The 21,590-nt window shown below is 38.9% G+C and overlaps 1 protein-coding gene across 9 annotated transcripts in view; it reads right to left on the bottom strand.

The window, feature by feature from the left end:
• Positions 1–430: 430 nt before the first annotated feature.
• sema6a (sema domain, transmembrane domain (TM), and cytoplasmic domain, (semaphorin) 6A) overlaps positions 431–21,590 on the bottom strand; it is a 154,007-nt gene continuing 132,847 nt past the window's right edge. For 5 of the 9 annotated variants that reach the window (XM_043711327.2, XM_043711335.2, XM_043711319.2 and 2 more), the window contains exons 16-20: positions 20,327–20,382; positions 19,088–19,108; positions 18,847–18,897; positions 16,814–16,975; positions 431–4,187 (exon numbers count right to left, since the gene is read on the bottom strand). In XM_043711327.2, coding sequence (XP_043567262.1) covers positions 3,016–4,187; positions 16,814–16,975; positions 18,847–18,897; positions 19,088–19,108; positions 20,327–20,382 — 1,462 coding nt within the window. In that variant the 3' untranslated portion in view covers positions 431–3,015. The remainder of the gene's footprint in view (positions 4,188–16,813; positions 16,976–18,846; positions 18,898–19,087; positions 19,109–20,326; positions 20,383–21,590) is intronic. The other 4 variants (XM_043711361.2, XM_043711370.2, XM_043711388.2 and 1 more) reach the window with 4 other exon arrangements.

Genomic DNA, 21,590 nt, shown 5'->3' with positions numbered 1-21,590 from the left:
GGTTTATCTTGTCTTTATTCTAACTCAGGCTCTCAATGGCTGAAAGGGACAATGCAAGCTCACGGTATGAAACTTGCACAATTCAACACCAAAAAAAGGTAATTTTACTCAAAAAGAGATGGAAAAGGATTAGTTGTAAGAAATGAAGAAAAAAAATGCACCGAGTATGGTACTGTTTGACATTTGAGGTTGTATGTTAAGATATATCAATATTCCTGTTTAAAAAGATTTATACTCTGCATCTGGACTGGTTATGAGGCAAAACGGAGCACTGTTCCATCACCCTACTATGCAGTTCAAAGTTAATGGGATACAGATGTATTGTAACAGATTAAGCACACTCCAAAGCACAAAATAAATCAGAAATCAGTGTAAGGTCCCAATAATGTCCATGGCTGGAGAAGAATCACAACATTCAATACAATAAAACTACAGCAGAACAGTCTGTTTTATTACATTATGTAATAATTAAAGTCTTTTTTACAACATACATTTGAGTTGTGAATTGAATGTTAGGGATGTGGAGCGGAGGGAAAGTGATTGTGTCAACATCACAATATTTTACATATTACACAACCAGTATCTGACTGTTGTATCTAAGAGTGTATATCAAGGGTGAGCTTCAAAGGCACGCAACGGGGCAAAGAAGGGTCCACAAAGAAACTGCCAAAAAAAAATTTCAGGGCATTACATTTTGTATCAATTCAATTTTCGTGAATACTTTGTTGGCTTTTCAATATGAACATATCAGGACTTATTTCTGAATAAAAAGCATTGGTGAATTTCTCATGTTAAAATCCAAACAACATATTAAAATTGCACTCAGACATAACTTACAAACAATCGCACAGCATGAACAATGAAAAAAAGGCATGAGAAACAGCCAACAAATCATTTGTCTGAAAAATGCGCAATTAATTTTAAAAATTGTCCTGAAGGAATGCATCAATGCTAGTTGATATAATGAAGTATTGAAATGGAGGAGACAACAGCAGAATATGTATGCACCCTTGTTACAAACTTTGGTCTAGTTCCTTATGGAATTTTCCAGCTACCACTCTAAATCACTAGCCAGCTTGCAAGTAAGTGTCCAACTGAAGAAAAGTAAACTGCAAAAAAAGTCAGTAAAAAAATAAAAAAAAGAAAATTCGTAACAGCTCAATCAATAAAAACCTTATTTCTACAATATTTAACAGGTAAAAACACTATTCAGCGTGCATGATAAACTGAAAAATGTAACTGTAAAACAATAATTAGAAACAGTTGTGCCAAAAGGTTTTCACTATCCTCCTGGCTACACATATTATAGCAGTGCTACTCCAGCAGGAACCAGCCTGCTCGAAGACTGCTTTGCCAATTTAATAACATTTACAATGTAGGTTTATTGGTGCCTTCAACTGAGGCACAAGCCAATTGGATATCATAGCAATTGCCCACCAGTCACAAGTAAAAACATTATTAAAGCACATCTGTCTTTCCGGATTAGCCAATGGGAATACATCATGTTACAGCTGAAATGAAGTAAAAATGAAAGGAAACACTCCCACAGAACTGTAGACCAGTTTCAGATCTCCTGCAATTACATGGTGTTAGGTGGTCAGCATTGGCACGACTATGGGATGATAAATGAAATTCGATTTCTCTGGACATTGACGTGTCAGAACCCATATTCTTTCAGACAGCACTTACTCCAAATGGACACCAAACATTTAGCAGAAACATTTTTTTAAAAAGGGGGTGAAACCTTTGTAGATTACTAGCTAGAAATGTACACAACTGATGTTGTAAGGCACAAATTTACACATGGAAGAAGAGATTTGTCACAGATGTATTCCCAGTTAGAATCAGCATAGCAGGAGTATGATTTATGCATGGTAACAGCTTGCCTTTCAGCACACTCCATCCATTACTATCATTTGCTGTGCCATGTGCAAAATTGAGTTGGCGAGCACATGATGTGCTAGTGCCTGCATTTCAAATATCAATTACTGACAAAATTAACAGGACTGTTTAATCCTCATACATCCTCTTCATAATAGATAGTGATTCCACTTATGTCTATGATATCAGGGTTTTGTTCCCTCCCTCTCCTAATCGTCGAACAGAACAAACCTGAATATTTTAATTGATTCACTCCCTCCTTTCAGTTTGTCATGGATCATGAAATGAACCTTCCACAGTAAAATAAATATCCCTTTCTTTTTACTTTTTTTTTTCTCCCCTCCCCAAGCACTTTGATAACCCTGTCAGCAGCTGAGTAGAAACACTGAGCTCAGTTTTCCACCTCCATACTGTTAGTGGACTGTTACTTTTTTTTTAAAAAAAGCATCAAATGTCTCCAGTTAATTGACTTGCTTTAAATAATTACAAACATTACATTTTAGACTTCTTTTTGATTCTTTTTAAAGAGATATCCATAAATTCATTTGAAGGAATCAGTCATGTTTTGAAATAGCACTTAAATAATAAATACCAGGAGCTATTAGTGTTAATAGTCACATTAATCATTACAAGAAGGACAACAGCAGAGACATAGGCCAAAGCCCTGCCTAAATGGCAGATATCTGCTGCTTAAGCGGATGTAACACTGAGAGGCATTTCACAGTATCTGCAAACAGTAAACTTCAGCTAATGTTAAGTCTGAGTCACCTTCTTCAGTGCTTGGTTTTTAAACTTCTCTCCTTAGAGAGTAATATGATGTAGAGTTAAGGAGACATTACATGTTTGCCATAGTCTTGTGCTTTTGGCTCATCATCCCACCAGCGTGTTCATGTGCATCAATCATGAACCCTCTCAAACAGAAGTTCAACAGCTAATCCTGCCTTCAAATGCTGAGTTCAGTAGCTGTAGCAGTCGTAAGAAAATATTCCACCTTTTTTTTCCAGGAAGAAGGGAAAGAAATATCCTCAGCTTAACAACAGCTTTCTTTAAAAAAAATAACACAAATCTAGTGTTGCAGTTGAAAGCACTGACTCAAGAAGCAGGGTTCATATAATTTTCTACCTCCCACTGTGATTATGTACATGTATCATTTGGCTTGGTGGAAGCTGAAAGGGGAACAAACGTGGGTTTTGGTGGAACATCTGGTTTTATGGAGGGTGTGCGTTTGATCCCAGATCTTGGCAGAGAGTTGTATGGTGCATTGATGCTAGATCTCCTGGATACGGTTACAGCCTGTGTCTGAGGCTGACCTGCGTTCACTAATATTGAGTCTACTCTTTGTGGTGCAGGAGGAGGATTCTCTCCTCTGTTAAAACTCGGGTTCCTAGAAAGGTGGGAGGAATTAGAGGAGTTAGTATTGTGATTTCGTTTGAATGCAGATGATTGAGGATTTCTTTGCAAAGAATTGCTAGGATAATTTCTCTTATATTCCATTGCAAATGAAGGAGTAGGAACATCCAGTCGCTTGCCCAGAGAATTCTGGGGCAACCCAGTATTAGTGGATCCAAGTGAGGCTTCCCTCTGAGGAACTTTAGGTGGCACCTGATCTAAGTTTGCAACTAATCCGTGACATGGACTTTTCATGCTCCGATATTCCAACGTTGCGTTCTGATCTTCAATAGTAATTTGTTCCATTGCTCGGATTCCATGATCTCCGTATTCATGCTGAAAACTCTGTTGAGTCGTTGGGAGGACCACGACACTTGGAATGTGGTTGGGAGAAGCATGGAGAGGAAGATCCATGGGGATCACTGGTGATCCCATGGATGCCAGGTCTTTTGTACAGGCATTGATTAGATTCTGGTTCCTTTCCCATTGGCTGCTCCCACGGCTGAGTTTTCGTTTCTGCTGCAAAGTTGGCGTTGACTCTGGAGTGGGCAGAGCTGTCAGGTCCAAGTGATGCTGGTCAGCTTTGATCAGCATCTTTGTTGTGCCATTCGGAGTTACTATTTTACCGTTATGCATCAGTGGAGTTAGCAGCGCTTCCGGTTTCGGTTCCTTTGTCTGAGCATCAAACAAGCCACCAAGTTTTGTGACACTGGTCATGGAACCCCTGCGAGAATGAGGCAAGTCTTTCTCTTTGCTTTGCCCGACATCAATGTCTCTGCGTCGGTGATCACATATGCAGTAAACGATTATTCCTGAGAAAACTGCCCCCATGACAAAGGCGAGAATAACTGCAATGGCCAAAAGGGTAACTGGAACAAGCTGGTCGTGACCTTTGAGGTAACTTTCACGGATTACTCCTGAAACATTAGATAGTAGAAGAATTTAGTTCACAGGAAATTAATTTCTGTTCTCTTATAAACAGAGATCTTCATTAACGTCAATATATACATGATACTGCAGCCTGTAAAATAATGCATGATCTTTACTATCCAGGACAATTGTGAACTGTAAAATTATGAGTTTTGTTATGACATACATACCATTCTGAATGACCATCAACATCAGTTATCTGGTACAGCAAAGTCTCCAGTATCCTGAAAAGCTTTTTTTTTTAAAAAAATGCAATTTGAACAAAATGCATTGAAGAAAAATTAAATATTCTGAATCTGTACAAATATCTCGTGACCAATTCTCTGTTGGTCCAAGGAGTAAATGGATGGCCAAGGTAATTTGTCCAACAAAGCAGGAAGACCAAGTTTCCAGTGCTAGTATGTGCTGAGTTAGCAATCCGTCAACTAAACAACACTGGAAATACTGTTGCTGTTTCTGGATTTGCAAGGCATTAGAAACATTATCAGTCAGGGTTTAATCAATGATACTATTTAATGCCTTTTTCTGCTAAAGTGTATGCAGGCCTGAAGAAAATCAGCTTGGCTGCTGACACGTTCTGTAATGGCTCACAGTTGAAGATTGATCACTTGGGCAAGGTGTTGGGTAATCATTTGTATCTTAGAACTGTTATTTAGCATGAGTCATCTATTCAGGACTGGGAAAAAACAGAAACTGTTTTGTTGTGGAGAGACTCAGCCTACAATATTGCAATTTGACAATCAGCGGGGAAAGGAAACTCAGTGGCAACCGGAGGTTCCGACCTCACATCTGCCTGCATCCAATTCTGGAGAGCTGCCACTTCACAAAAACAGTCATCCAAGTTATTGTTACTTCATAATTTCTCTAACATTCTTCTTGCTAGCCTCCGAAGCTCTAAGATACACTAATTCTCAATTCATTCAGATTTGAGAGATCATGTCCTATTCCAAATACTTATTTTATTAACTACTTCCTCTTCCAAAAATTTCAGAATCTTTTCATCTTTACGACCTTCCCCAAACCTACAGATGCTCCATCTCCCTATACATATTAAGCCTTAATTCCAGTGCATGTACTGTACATTCCTCTTGCCTGTGTTAGTAGTATATCTTTTAAAACCACCCCCACTGTGCATGCAAACCTCTTCCTGAACAGCCGTTTTGTTGTCTCAGTCAGAGCTTTTAAAAACCTCAAGTACTGCTCTGGACCAGGCCTAGCATTTGCTGCCCAACTCCTTTGCTACTGTTTAAATTTACACCATTCATCAAATCAGTTGCTTTGGCGTAGTCATTCACCATGGTTATCCACATGTACAGGTGACATGACGCTGGTATATTTTTGCTAAGTGAATGACAATCACAAAGACATAATAGCAGGAGCATGGTTAAAAAAACCAACAGATTTGTACACCACAACTGGCAGCAAGCTGGCAAAAGCAGCAGGCAGACAGGAGGGAGGTGCGCTGGTGAAGAGGGCCAGGGAACAGCAGGCTGGCCTGAGCATTTTACCTTAGTGGTAATGCTTTTTACTTTTCATCCAATACCCTCTTGATTGCCTTGAAAAGACCCACCACCACAACTCCAGGCAGTTGATTTCAAACCTCAACAATTTGATGCGTGAAAACATTTTTCTTCCTCATCTTGCATTTGCTTTTATTACCAAATCCTTTAAAACTGCACAAACTGGTTCTTCATTCTCTCATGAGCAAGAACAACAGGACACAGAGATATACATAATTTAAAATCAAGCAGAGTTAGTGTGGCTTCATGAAGAGGAGAAATTATGCCTGACAAATTGAATGGAATACTTTGAGCTGGTAAAATGCAGAATAGATAAAGGGAGACCAGTACATGCAATATATTTGGATTTCTGAATGGTGTTTGACATAAGGCCACTCCATAAGCTAACAGCTCATGGTGTTGGGATATGGGGGCATTTTCAGGATGGTAACTTGTAACTAGTGGAGGGCCACAAGGATCAGTATTGGGGCCACAATTTATATTAATAACTTGAATGAGGCAAGTGAATGTACCATCAAAATGTTTGTGGATAACAAAAGTAGATTGTAAGGTAGATGGTGAGAAAGACACAGATTCTGTAGAGGGATATGGACAGATTAAGTGGATGTTCAAAATCTTCGCAGTTGAAACATAATGTAGAAAAGTGGGAGGTTATGCACTTTAGCAGGAGAAGGAGGAGTTGAATATTATGCAAATGGGAAAAGACTGCAGAAAGCTGAAACATAAGAATTTGGAGGTCATCGTGCATTAATCATGAAGAACTAATATTTAAGTGGAATAGATTATTTGAGGATATCTGGTCAGCATGGATGAGTCAGACCGAAGAGCCTGTTTCTGTGCTGTACAACTCTATGACTCTATATGTTCAGTAGATGACTGAGAAGGTAAATGGAATGTTAACCTTTATTTTAAAGAGAATAGAGTTTAAAAATTGGGAGGTTTTGCTAAAACTATAGATGGCACTCATCAGACCACAGCTGGAATACTGTAAAGAGTTTTGGACCTCTTATCTAAGGAAAAGGTATACTGGTATTGGAGACAGTCCAGGGAAGATCACGAGGTTGACCTTGGGTTTGCAGTGATCTTCCTACGGAGGAGATGTTGAACAAGTTAGCTCTGTATTTATTGGACTTTATAGAGAATCATGTAGAATTCTTAGGGATCTGACAGAATAGATGTGGAGAGCTTGCTTCCCCTTGTGGGAGCTTCTTAGACCAGAGAAGATAACCTAGAGTTTACTGAGTCTGTGGAATTCCTTACTGTACAGGGCCATTGAGGCTGAGACATTAAGATTATTCAAGGCTGGAATAGGTTTTTAAGTGAATAAGGGAATCAGGGGTTACGGGGAAACTAGGAAAGTGGAAGTGAAGATCATTAAATCAGCTATGATATTGAATGGTTGATTATCCTTGACCGGTTGAATGTCTTACTTATACTCCTATGGCTTAGTGTCTCCCTATCAGTCAGGAACTCCCATTATTTTGAAAAAAAAACACCTCTTAGCTTTCTTCGCCTACAGAAAAACAGCTTTCCAATCTTTCCTCAACATAAGTATCACTTCCACATTAAATACTGTTAAGCAAACCATAAATATGGACTGTGCTGATAAGGTGGTCAAATTCAGTCATTTAATCTGACAGTGCCCCACAGGCAGTCTATCAGCCAAATCCATTCCACACCTCCCATATTTAAAATGAAAACAAAAGTTGGTTACATTGGCAGTTGGTCTCACTGGAAACTGAAATTAGCTTGGTACACTTGACTATATAGGCATTGGACATGATAAACTGCAGGCTCCCTGTCTTTGGGGATGAAGAACTAGAATAAGTTCTTCCCAAGACGAGAGCAGTGTGGTAATTTTGCACTAATTACTTCTCCAGGAATTCTGAAGAACAGATTTTCCCCATTTTAAGGTGTCAGCGAGGGGTGGGGGTGTGGAAGAATAAGAAAACACTGACATTAAGGAAAGCAATGAGAGGACATGTTACTGGCAGAGGAAAGGCATTCCTGACTTTGTTCTTTTGGTCTGTTATGTTTAATGTTGGGAGAGGGTAGCTTTTTGTATTATGTGTATTTTTATGTGTGCTTAGAGGAGCTGGCCACTTCTAGTTTTGAAAGCAGTGTATAGGAATTCAAAATTATGAGTTTGAAATCACGCAGCCAACAGAACATACATTTCTGTGAAATTGGGATGAACTGGAATTGGATAGATGCATGCTTGCACCCAAGGACCAAAACAATAGAGATTATAGTTCAAACCTAGAGCTGGCTCTTGCAGCAGGAAAAAAAAAATCACCAGACACTTTTCTGACACTGTAAATTCAAAACAAGTTTAAAATCCAAAATCAATACAGTTGTCAACTTCCGTCAATAAAATGCAATGTCACTGCACAGATTCTTGATCAGGTGATTTGTGAAACTTATCTGGCCAAAATGACTTACATAAATAATTCCAAACTGTTGAACAGTGATGTTGAATAAATGAGTCATAAGGTGGTTGAAAGAATGCTTTTAAGTGAAGCAACACCATAACTGAATCTTGCGAAACTACATACCTTTAGGGTTTTATCAGCAAGTAGGTTTTCTAATGCCCACTGATTGACACAAAATGGAATTACCATTATATGAAAATTATTGACTGGGTGTAAGTTATGCCACAAGTAACTGCTCTGAATTTTCAAAACACAAAAAAGGTTTTCATTGCCCTTTTGTTTCCTGCAACCTAATTTGTTTTGATAAAGTAAAGCAACCTTCATAAATTATTCGATACATTAAAATAGACACATTGAAATAGCATTAATAGACCTGTTGACTGATCAAGCCCACGCTGCCATCCAACAAGATTCTGACCAATCCTCCATCTCAATGTCATTTTCCCACTCAATTCCCACACCCCTCAACATCTTCAGTCTGTAGAAATCTATTTCTTTCTTCTTAAGTATTGTATACAGTGAATTGGCCTCCATGGCTTTCTGGTAGAGAATTCCAGATTTACTGCCTGCTGAGTGAACATATTTCTCCTCATCTCAATCCAAAGTGGTCTATTTTGTATCCTGAATGTTCAGAAACACTTATTCTGGACTCCCCCCACCCCACATTCAGAGAAACAATAATCTGGATCTCAATAGCATTGAAAAACATCTTTAATTAATAAAAGGGAACATTACTGCAAATAAACTTTCTTTGTCAGAGTTCTATGCCACATTCTTTCTGGCAGCAAAATGGCCTCCCAACTTCACCAGACAAAGTTTAATTGAGAAAATAAATCTTGGCTTCAAAGGTTCTTACTACATCTACATATGGAAGCATTATTGGGCTTGCTTTTAATGGTGTGCATGCTGTACTTACAAGATGGAGTTTAAGTCTTGGACCTTCCTGGTTTGTACATCTTAACTAATTGAGTCATCAGGAGGGGAGAAGTTTCAGTGGTGGTATGCAGAGCTCTTCCAGTTCAGATTGGAGACAGTTACAAGGTTTTCTGCCTGTAATTGCTCAGCCATCATTGAGAATGAGGGGAGGGTGACTGTCCTCTGATGAAAGGTCACCTGAAACATCAACTCTTTTTCTCTCTCCATAGATGCTCTCTGACTGCTCAGGAGTCCATGATATTCCATTTTCTTTAAGTATTTGACAGGGTCTGGCCAGTGGAGCTCTAGTACAGCTGAAGTCAATGGGAATCGAGCAATCTCCATTGGTTGGAATCATACCCAGCATAAACAGTGGTTGTTGGAGGTCAATGAACTTGAGGGCACTGTTATAAAAATTAGTGGCCACCCTTTTAGGACACAGATGGTGAGAAATATTTTCTCTCAAAAGAAGTTTGAGACTTTGGAAATCTCTGCCTATGTTGGTGATGAAAATAGTCATTGAATATTTTAATTGTTTATTTGGTAGATTCTTCTTAAGTAGGGAAAAATCAAAGGTTATTGTGGACTGATAAGAATGTGGAAATTCAAACAAACAAGATCAGCCACTCTCTTATTGAATTGTAGAACAGGTTTGAAAGAGCTAATAGTATCTTTCTACTGCTATTTTGTCTGTTCATATGTAATCATCTCATTCCCAGGACATTAATTGCTAGGGTTACCCAGGATATTGGCCTGGGCCAAATCATCTTCAGCCACCTCAATGATCTTTCCTTCAAAACAAGGTCAGAAATGTGAATATCGATGATTACAGAGTTCAGTGCCATTTCTAACTCCTCAGGAACAGAAAGAGACCTTGGTTGCATGCAGCATAAGCTGAAAAGCTTGCGAGCTTGTTAATATTCATGCCACTCGAGTGCCAGGCAATAAGTCTGTCCAGAAAGCAATTCTATTCCCTTGTTGAAGAACAGTATCGCCACAGAACTCCTTCCCCCCACCACCACCAATATGCTGAGAAATACCTTGGACCAGAATCCAACTGGACCAGCCACACAATACTGGGGTTACAAAAGCAAGTTGGAGTTGGAAACTTTTCAGTAACTCTCAACTCCTGACTTCCCAAAGCTCATCTACTAACTATAGAGTGTATGTCATGAACATGATGGAATATTTTCCAATTGCTTGTATGGATGTGGCTCCAATAATACCAAAGAAGCTCAATGCTGCACAGGTCAAAGCAGTTCATTAAATCAGCAACTGATCCACTACCTTCAATATTCACACCTGCTCCATTTACATACTGTAGTATCATTTTATATCTCAATTAAGTCATCTCTCAACCTTCTCTAGAATGAAAACAGCCTCAAGGCCCTCAGCCTTTCCTCATAAGACCTTCCCCCCATACCAAGCAACATCCTAGTAAATTGCCTCTGAACCCTTTCCAAAGCTTCCACATCCTTCCTAGTATGCAATACTCCAAATGTGGCCAACAATCACCTGAATTTTTACGGTGCCATTAATAAAACAAATATTGAAATGTGGACAACAATTGGGCATCACAACACAGGTCATCAGCTGGTAATGTTGGAATATTGGTTTCAATGTTCTGCGGGGAGTGGTGATTGGAAAGAGAGCTGGTGAAGAGAAAGCAAGGCAAGCATGGGCCAACAATGGCCATGGAGTATAAAAAGCTATTTATAAGCAGCCAATCATTGATCCCTTTAAAATTCCACTGGAAAGCTGTAATAATTGGACAAAGCAACCACAGTGTAAGCTTTGCCCATTCAATGGACAATTTTGCTTTGCGGGCCCACAACTGCTGTTAAGGCTTTAATTCACTTGAGCAATGTTAGTAAAATGTTCTGAACATGCAATTCTAAAGAATCGGATTTAATTTGAAACATTAACAGTTTTTCTCTCGCCACAGATGCTACCAGACGTCCTCAGTATTTCTAGCACTCATTGTTCACAGCATATCGCTGACAGCTTCCAAACTAGCAGCTGACACACTGAGGCAGAACCTAATCTCCCCAAGAGTGGCCTGGGCGTCTGGAGAAGCCATACATGGAGTAGGAAGACGTGGATTAGGGAAACCATTCCCTTCCCAATTCTCACCAATTAAATCTAAGGCATGAAGGACCGAGGACAGCCTTTCTATTGTGTCGAAAATTGTGGCACTGGAAAAGCACAGCAGGGCAGACAGAATCTGAGGTGCAGAAGAATCGCCATTTGGGCATTAGCCCTTCATCAGGAATGCTGAGGGGTGGGTGGGAAGGGGGCTGAGAGATAAATAGGAGGGTGAGGGTGGTGCTGGTGGCGGGGTGTGGGGAAGGTAGTTGGGAAAGTAATAGGTAGATGCAGGTGGGGGAAGTGATGGTGATAGTTTGTTGCAGAGGGTGGAGCAGATTAGGTGGGAAGGAAGATGGTCAGGTAGGACAGGTCAAGAGGACAGTGCTGTGTTGGAAGGCTGGATCTGTGATAAAGGTGGGGGGAGGTGAGATGAGGACCTTGGGTGAAATTGACATTGATGCCGCGTGGTTAGAGGGTCACAAAGTGGAAGATGAGGCATTCTTTCTCCAGGCATTGGGTGGCTTGGATTTGGTGGTGGAGGCACCTTCTTACTGCAGAACCTCCTTTTCATCTGGAGGCCAATGAATGTCCTTCAGTAACCATTGAAGGGCCTGGGCCCATGCTGTTACTGGGAGAAAGGAATGCACAGCATGTGGGTGAGCTGTCAGATACAGCCTGGCAGTAGTTGGAGGTTTGAAGGGGATGTTTCTCCTGACTGGGCACCTTGGGATCCATGGCATCAAGTGTGGAGGCCCCAATGTTGCCAATTAATGTTCCACCCCCTTCCCAGGACTGGCCTCAATGCTGCTTCCATACCTCCCTGGCTGAGGGCCCAATGCCCACTCCACCGAGGGTATGCTGAAGTGTCAATGCCTCCAATGCCATTCCTGGGAATGAAGTGCCAGGCAGCTCCACAAAGCAGGATATATGCCCTGTTGAACCCACGAACAGTGGCAATGGAGTGGTTTTTAAATCAGTTAAGGTGCTTGGACCAACCACAGCAGGTTTGCCATACCAGCCCCATCAGGTGGTTAGGGGTGGAGTGGGGTGTGTGTGTATGTTTGCGTGCGTGCGTGCGTGTGCGTGTGTGCATGTGTATTTTGTAAAGAGTACCTTGGCTATCCAATCCTCATCGTCTGCCAAACACATTCACCCAAAGTTCAACTTCTTCCTTGCCTCAAGTCAGATGTTTCTTTCTCCTATTCAGCCGCGAAAACATGCCTCTCATGTTTTTTTTTTTAAGCATCACCTAATCACTGCTACTTTTATTCAACAAAATCTGCAATCCACTCAACACCAAACTTACAGAATGACGAACAGGCTGATGTTGATTTTACCGAGGAAGGTCAAAAAGATCTGAAGCCATGTGGCCCCACTCCATCTTCGTGTCAGCCACTGAACAGAGATTATTTGTCAGGCATGAAGTCACAAGTTTTAAAACACCACCAGTACAAGAAAAGGCACTTAGTGGAATAAATTACTTCCTGGGGAGGCAGGAAGACATTCTAGCCCCGACCATTCAGCTAATATAGTGTTACTATACAATATACTATCTTATATACAGCCATGTAACTTCCATTAACTTCATGTTTTGTAAAAAAATCAATCAAAGCAGGTAAACAGCGTTGACACTCATGTGTTTCCTCGCAAACTACAGTGGAATCATTAGATCATAAACACACTGACTCAGAAAGCAGTGGTCTGGTGACAACCTGCAATAATTGTAATGAATGACCTGAGACTATAAAACAATAATGCACTTTTGTTAAACTTCTTCATATTAATACATGTTGACAACAGTGATTGATATGTCACCCAAAGATGCATACAAAATGATTAAGCATGTGCCTTCAACAACATACATACCCAGTGAATGGAAATTTATTATATTTGACCTTTGTGAGATTAAAAAGCCCAAAGAGCCAAAAAGGCCTATTTTTTGACTCTGCTGAATATAACAAAGGACGAATAAATTTTGTCCTTCAGAAACTATCCAGCAACAGTGCTGACTATAAAGTGAATATAAGATTTTCATTTCTAAAATACAGCTCTCAACATTAAGGCCAGAGAGATTTTAAACTTTGCCTACACTCTCACCAGTCTCCAAAATCAGTGGGAGATTTTAATATCGAACTCAAGATGAAGCAATGTCTGTGGCAAGAAAGAGTTTCTTTTGTCTGTCTGAATAATAAAGTACAGATGGCTTGGCAATACAATACAGAATGCAGAAAGGACAGAATTCAAGCTGAAATGAGATGAAAATAATGTACTGCTTTGCATTTGCAAACTTTATCTGGAAATGTAAATGTCCAATCCTTTTTGATAATGATGGGACACACAGAGATAAAAATTGCAAGTGTAAAAGAAATTCTGAGTTAATCTGGTAAACTAGCAATTCTGAGCCATTGTCTACACAAACTATAATATTCATATCACCTAGACAGCGACTGCAGCGGCTCCAGACATCTGGCAGCTGAGATAAGTGGGAACAGAAATGAGGGGCTATCCTTGACTCAGGCAATTGAAAGATATCATAAGCTACTAATCAAGGGTCACAAGGACATGCAGGCATAATCCACAAGGAGAAAGAAGGAAGGGTCAATTCCTAAAGGGAAAAACAAGGAGAGTTTTTCATTCTACAGCACTGTTGAGTGATTGTTTTCACCACTGTTTCTGTTGTTAGTAATGAATCAAACTACAGATTGTAAGGCCTTGGAACATTTCATACAAGGAGATGAAATGTTCAGTGGGAGGGAGGTCTTCAATACAATGGCAGCAGAAGGGAAGGTTCTGAGGGTTAAGTTCATTTTATGCAATGGCTCATCATACCATTAGCTTAGCACACAAAAATACAGCAGAAAGAAGCATACTCTGAAACATTTTATGTTGTGAACTAGAAATTTTAAAAAACGCCCAGCCAAAATGTTGTGTTTGAAACAAAGGTGTTGCTGTTTTTAAAACTGCTTTGAAAATATTCCAGAGTATATTAAATATCAGAAGCCACTGGACACATATCATGCCTCACCCACATGAATTGACTTGCCAGATTATTCCATTAATATTGCAACAAGGGGAATTCATTTTTCAAAAAAAAACATAATTCAAAGGAGACTGATCATGTGGGTGCAACATCTAAGAAGCCAGGGTGTAACACAGAAAGCAGGTGATTTGGCAGAGCAATACTTAGCAAAACAGCAAGTGCAAATTCAACAGTTCATTGTACGTGCTTATTTTATGAACAAAATAGTGACAGTAAGCAAATCAGCAAACTAAGAAACATGAAGTTCTGACATTGAAGAACTCATGTGGCATTTTGCAAAATAAATTGAACAGAATTCTCAAGTGCCAACAGAAAAACACCACACCACAATAACAAAAAAAAACAAATAAACCAACCCATTTCCAATTAAAACCATTAAATGCAGTCAATATCAAGCTTTACAGATCATTTAGTATATTAAAAGCACACCCACACACCAGAATGTCAGATCCATGCAGTCACCTCTGCTACCATTGTTGTTCATTAGAGGTAAACTGCTTCCAGCTCTGCCAGTATGAATTATAATGATACCCCACAGAGCACCAAACATTAAATTGACCTTCTTAGGTGCTAATAAGGCTCTAGGGTCACTGCCATTCTCAATACTAATCATTACTGTACATAAAGAGAATTAAAATTGAGTGAACTGAAAACTTTTAAAAGGAGCTCAACTTGGATAAGGATCTTTTATTAATAAATCCTATTTGTGGGACAATGTTTTCTTTATTCATAATGAAATAACATCGTTTGCATCCACACTGACTGATGGTAATCTTGTTGAGGCACAGCCCAAATGCCACTTTTTCTGTGCAAGTTAAAGCATCAAGTATCAGTTAGCTACTAATCTATGAAGGGCAATCCAGAGCAGCTCTCGGGTATTCACACCTACAGTTCCCATCCAGATTTTCATCTTATTTAGCCTTTCTGATGTTGAGATCGATTCAAGTGCACCAACTTCTCTCAACTGAGATCAGGTACTGTAGGAAAGACTGGGAATCAAACCTATAATTAGGTTTGAGTAGAGTTTTTTTTTCCTAATGTGAAACTTGCAAGGTTTCAGAGAAGATTTACAAGGATGTTGCCAGGGTTGAAGAATTTGAGCTATAGGGAAAGATTGAACAGGCTGGGGCTGTTTTCCTGGAGCATTGGAGGCTGAGGGGTGACCTTATAGAGGTTTATAAAATTATGAGGGGCATGGATAGGATAAATAGGCAAAGTCTTTTCCCTGGGGTGGGGGCATCCAGAACTAGAGGGCATAGGTTGAGGGCAAGAGGGGAAAGATATAAAAGAGACCTAAGGGGCAACTTTTCCATGCAGAGGGTGGTACATGTTATGGAAAGAGCTGCCAGAGGAAGTGGTGGAGGCTAGTACACTTGCAACGTTCAAAAAGATATCTGGATGGGTATATAAATAGGAAGGGTTGAGGATTATGTGCTGGGTGCTTGCAAGTAGGACTAGATTGGGTTGGGATATCTGGTCGGCATGGACGAGTTGGACCGAAGGGTCTGTTTCCATGCTGTACATCTCTATGACTCTATTAACTTGGTCAATTCTTACTTCCCATTTCACTGAGCCTTCTTACTGTGTATTATTTTAGTTTCATAAAGGCAGTTCTTCTGCCAACAGATTAAAGCAGACTCATGTAGGTACCGGTCTAACTCTTTATACAAGTTAGTGTTTATAGTTTTTAAACTTTATTACTCTAAGATTGAGTGTTAAAATGACTAACAGCTGCCTTAAATCAATATTAAAACTCTGCTTTGTGATGTCTACTCAGAGGTTAGTTTTCAGTATAACTAGTTCAGGCCTCGCTATAAACTTTAAGATCATGTTTATATATTTTATTATAATTTTAAGATACATAGCTTCTCTCACTTTTATCACCATTCTGTTTACGCTGAATTTGAATATTTTGAACCTATTACAGCTAAACATTCAGCTTTGAATGTGCATCATAGACTGTGATAATAAATTAATCAATCAACCTTGAACCAAAAAAAAAGTTTTTAATTTAAAGAAGGACAATTATAAAAGTGTTGCGTATCACCATTGATGAATTCAGCATTTTACCCCACTTTGATCATCCAGAGTCAACACTGAGTGCTTCTGGGCCAAATTTAGGGCGAGTGACATATGAACATAAACTTATCTCTCTCTCTCAGCTCAACCACAGTTGGAAAGAATGGGGAGCAAAGATGAGGCAAAACTTAGACAAAAGTCATGTCAATACAATGCTTGCATCTTTTGATAGCCTAGGAGCAAATATTGGGCTTTATTGGAAAATGCTAAGTTTTGCAGTGGGGAACAGAGAGAAATGCATTTTTAAAAACAAACATTTTAAAAGAAGCTGAATAAATTTCCATTTCCTTTTTACAATAGATTAAATAATAGAGGTGTTCAATATTTGCTCATGAGTGTTCCGGATGTAGAACTTACTGTCTTTGAAAAGAATCTCGTGTTGATGAGCTGCCTGGTTACAAGTATTTGGGAGTGACACCAAGAACCAATTAAATCCATATTTTTTCTTTTGAAAAGATGTCAAATTAGTTGCATTTTGCTGGAAGCAGCTACACTGAGTTTACTCTGACCACAGGATAGAAGTGTTTTCAAGGCCTTACCGTTGGTATCATGGTGATTGTGTGGAGGGTTGGCCACGTACGGGTCTATGCTTTCTGAGGACACAACAACATTCTTCTGATCCAACATCCGCCCATGGGGATCATAACCCTCCTTAACTGCTGTAGGAGGGGTGGTAGTGGAAAAGGCAGAACTGAAGTGGCCTGTCATTATTATAAACACAGTCAAGGTCATTCTATTCTAATCAGACGAAGTATCTGAATTTTTGTTAAGTCAGCAAAATGGAACATCTGTTCTAATACAACCCAATTGTCTCTTTTTATTTTACAACGAGTGAAGTAAATCTTTATTTCCCCTCTCAGATTGAATTCACACTAAGAATTATAGACATTGACAACTCATATCCAGCCTGCAGCACACTGAGTCTGTATGACAGAACCTCTGCGTAACTATGACAGTAATAAAAGTTCTCTCAAAAGACTGAGGACTGCTTACATTAAGGATTGTTAACAATGATTTTGCCACATAATTGTCCTTCAGTCTGCAAGACTTAATCATTAAAAGGGATTTATTTTGCTTGACGCTACAGGCTGAAAGATCACTATGACAGCAGCATTTCATTATTCACCATCAACTGTGACAGGATGTATTGCTTTAGTAGCCAACCTTATTAGTGTAACCCAAGGGTGCATTTAAAGAAAGAATCGGGGTGAGTGGAACAGCTTGCATTGTTAATACTTCATTTTATGAAAAGAACTATTCTTGGGGAAACAAATATCTTGGAAAATGGCACATAACAGTCAATTGCTTGAAATGTATTCTTCTGTAATCTTCAGTAATGAGATAGTGCTCATTAAAATATTAAGCATGCATAAATTCTTCTTTGTCACAGCACAGAACTACTGTGTGAATTCAAGGACATGATGGTTAATTATTACAGCTAATCTGCCTTTAAAACTTACTCAATATTTCCCTACTGGAGTTGAATTCTCCAACATTATGAGAATTTGTCTTTCTTTGACTCTTTTCCATCCACTGCAATTGCAAATTGGAAGAGATTCAGAAAGAAGCACTTGCACAAAGTGATGATTTTACCCACTTAGAAACAATTTAACAGGATGGTCTAAAAAAGTACAATAGGCAAGAAATACATGACTGATTGAAATGGATCAGCTCAGGTCGACAAATTCATCATATGATGTGCTATTGAGCCCTACCAATTATGGACATCATTGCCCTTTGCTCAGTTAATGTTTATTAGTTCTGGTGCTGCAATTTGCCTTAGTGCCATTGGGTTGGGAGGACAGTAGATAAATGAAAAGTAGGATTCCTGTTCTGGATAATTATTCAGAGCCCCTTCGAAAGAACACTGTGTCTGTGAACATCAGGGGAGGACAGCAATGAATTATCTTTGACATTCTCCAAAATGGAAGAGAGCCCGTGAATCGCTTGGACTCACTTACTAAGTATTGGTGATTGAGTAACAATTTGTGCTTTCAGAACAGGAGAGGAGGAGGAGGAGAAAAGGAAGAAAACGATTGGACAGAGGAGACGTGATGAAACTTAGTTTTAGTATACTTCAATCTGAACAGTACAGACAAGCAAAACATATTGCTTCACTTAATTGTTTCTTTAATATCTGGAATAATCGAAAAGCATTTTCCATGAATCTACAGTCGGTTTTACTTCGGCAAAATCCATTCCTGATGTTACAATCATTTCAAAAACTTGAAAATGGAGTCACAAACAAGGAAGGATCCAATATCGTCAATTACGGGCTATCTTATAATCAGCATGGCCACATATATGTGCAGTGCGTTAGACTAAATAGTCCTGTTTCTTGTCAATCAAGGACAACCTCTCACTGGGCATTATAATTGAGCTAATCAGTAAAACTCAAGGTCTAATATCAGGCTAGTGTCTACAAAAAGTTAATTGAAAATCTTGAATATAAAAGACAAAAACAAGTAACAAACAGCTAAATGATTTATATTAGTGGATAGATTACTTCAAGGTTAAACTAAGTGCATTCCAGAATAAAGTCAATAAAATTGGGTTTAAAAGAAACACTGACCATGTATTGTATCACGAGACATTTCATGACCTTGTGGGGTGGTTGAAAAGTCTAAGAAGAAAACAACGGTGGAAATGAAAAAAAAGCCTCTAAAGAAGGTAGGGGAATAAAAGATAATAGTAATAAAGCATCCTGAATGTAAATACCATTGATAAAACACAGGGGGAGTTGGAAAGGGTGCAGCATGAATTGAATGCTTATGTCACCAATTAATCAAACAACAGATTCATGGCATGCTTACCATTCAGTGCCACAAAGGAGTCTGCAAAAAGAAAAAAAAAGAAAAATGTGTCAATTAACTTCGCCATAATAAGCTGATTCAGACTTGCATAATATTTCTAAGTTTGTGAAGCTTTTTTACAAAAATGAATCAAAATCTACAGAATAATTGGGGTATTCCAAAATGGCACTGTAATACACAAGGCATTTCCAAAGTAACAGAAAATATAATAGATCAGACCGCACGAGTGCAAAATGCCACATTATTTCCTTTTACAGTCCAAAGATGTGCAGGTTAGGAGGATTGGCCGTGCTAAATTGTCCATAGTGCTTAGGGTTGTGCAGGCGAGGTGGATGAGCCTTGGTAAATGTGGAGTTAAAACGATAGGGTAGAGAGCTGGGTCTGGGTGGGATGCTCTTCAGCAGGTCGGTGTGGACCCGATGGACCAAATGACCTGCTTCCACACTGTAGGGATTCTATTGAACTGTACAGGAGGCATTGCCTGTAGAGGTTATATCCACATACCCTTTTGAAACCACACCAACTCCTTTCATTTTGCCAGAACTATTATGCCAGAACTATTTTGCCTAGTTAATATATATCTTATCTTCCATGAAAACAATATTTATATAGTCTCATTAATGTAAATGTTGATCCTTTATTTATGGTCCAGAAACAGTTAAGACAAATATTGGAATCTGAGATGTACAATCCAAACTGTACAGAACTCCTTTGTATGCCAAGTACTCCTCCAAAGCGAGCCACTTGGAAACATTGCGAAAAATTGTCTCCAGTTTATGATGAGAATTTTAATAATTTATTTATACGGAAGATATTCCCAAACAGTCTATTTTAAACAAGTCTAGTTATTTATAATACTATTAACAGCTCATATTATTTTGCCATTGTCTAGTTTACTTTCCCTCTCAGATGAATGTTTAATAATTTGCACAAAATAAGTTATTTCTTTGAGGGGTACTTTTAAGTCAGAATTAATTATACACATTCCTGTATTGTCCACTGGATAACAAAAGAAAAACTTAAAATTGTGCTTGGCACCATGTACTAATGTGGTAACTGCTAAATAGAGGCTTGTGAAAATGAGTGAATGATCTTCAAAGATTACATATTGCTCATCAAGATATTCCCCTGAATTGCATTGATCAATGCCACAAATACTATTCTCTTGAAATTATATTTTTGCAGTGACATCAAAAAAAGTATAATAACCCCACCCCCCAAACATGTAGGTAAACTTACTTTGGCAGTCTCCCAGACCATCTGTGTTGCCACGCTCAATGTCTTGATCAAACGATCTACACAAAACAGAGAGATACATGTTATTTTTGTAAGTGATAAAATGGTACTAGCACATTAAACTTTGCAATGTGGCATTCAACTGATGGTTTGGTTGACATTGTCCTACTGGAGCACTGACGAAAACAAATTCTAGGAATAACCTCTGACCTTAGCCTTTATTAAGATTACCTACCAGCAATGGTTCACAGCAAAATTCCCCCCTCAGTCTAACCTAGAGAGGGCATTGTGCAGTCAGGGAGTTTTCAGCCAGGATCCTTACTGGTGATTAAACCTTACATCCTAATTGCAAGTTCTAAAGTGGGGTCAGCAACAAGGTGATGTGTTGCAGCAACTCTGCATTATTGATTTTTTAACCAATTCTTTGATGCATATCATCCTCAAATAAAACAGACATCACCAGCAACACAAAAGTATTCTAGGTGACATTTCCACAGTTTGTTGAACAGTGGCCTGTCTTCAAATTCTACAAAAACATTCTATTTCTTGCCATACATTCAAGAAATGGAACATAGACAGGAGAGGTTTTCAACAAAGATGACCCAAAGAATTGGCTTAATGTCAAGGCTAGAATTAAGCCATTGATTTGTGCTTTACCTGGGAAAATTGATTGATTTGGTGCACATGAGAAAAGCAGTAGAAAAGTCCTCATAATATAATGAATTTTGATCCATTTGATTAAAACTTTGGCTTCACAGCATTCAATTTTTGGACGCCAATTAGTTTCCATGTCTGCAGTAACTAGTCAGGAAGTGCGTATTCACAATGAACAGAAGTATACTGCCTACTAGTTAAATCCTCAAGTAGTGTCCATGTGCAAAAGATATTAGGCTCTTTATGTATGCAACTGTCCTTTACAGTTGATTAGCTTGATATAAACGAAGCTCAAAGCCCAAATCAGGCCTTACCATTCAGACACGAGGAGCTTGCTCCTACACCCACTTGAATGCTCAAACCTGGACAGAGCTACATTTCTATATGTACTTGTTGGGCTTATTAAGAAACATCATCCATTTATAATAAAAAGACTGAGACTATTCAATGCCATTGCAAACTTAAGATAAGGAATGCCTGGTTGCTGCTGTTATTCACAGTTGGAAGATACTGTGTTATTTGAGAACAACTACATAATATACAGTAATGTTCCCTTCATTTTTGCTTGTGTATAGTTATGAGAAGTCTGGTCAGATGTAGATGTGTCTCTTTG

Source organism: Chiloscyllium plagiosum, unplaced genomic scaffold (assembly GCF_037043375.1).
Source record: "Chiloscyllium plagiosum isolate Xiang-an unplaced genomic scaffold, Cpla_swu_hap1 HiC_scaffold_2, whole genome shotgun sequence".
In the NCBI taxonomy this organism is placed as follows: domain Eukaryota; kingdom Metazoa; phylum Chordata; class Chondrichthyes; order Orectolobiformes; family Hemiscylliidae; genus Chiloscyllium; species Chiloscyllium plagiosum.
This window is presented reverse-complemented; position numbering and strand designations above follow the sequence as displayed.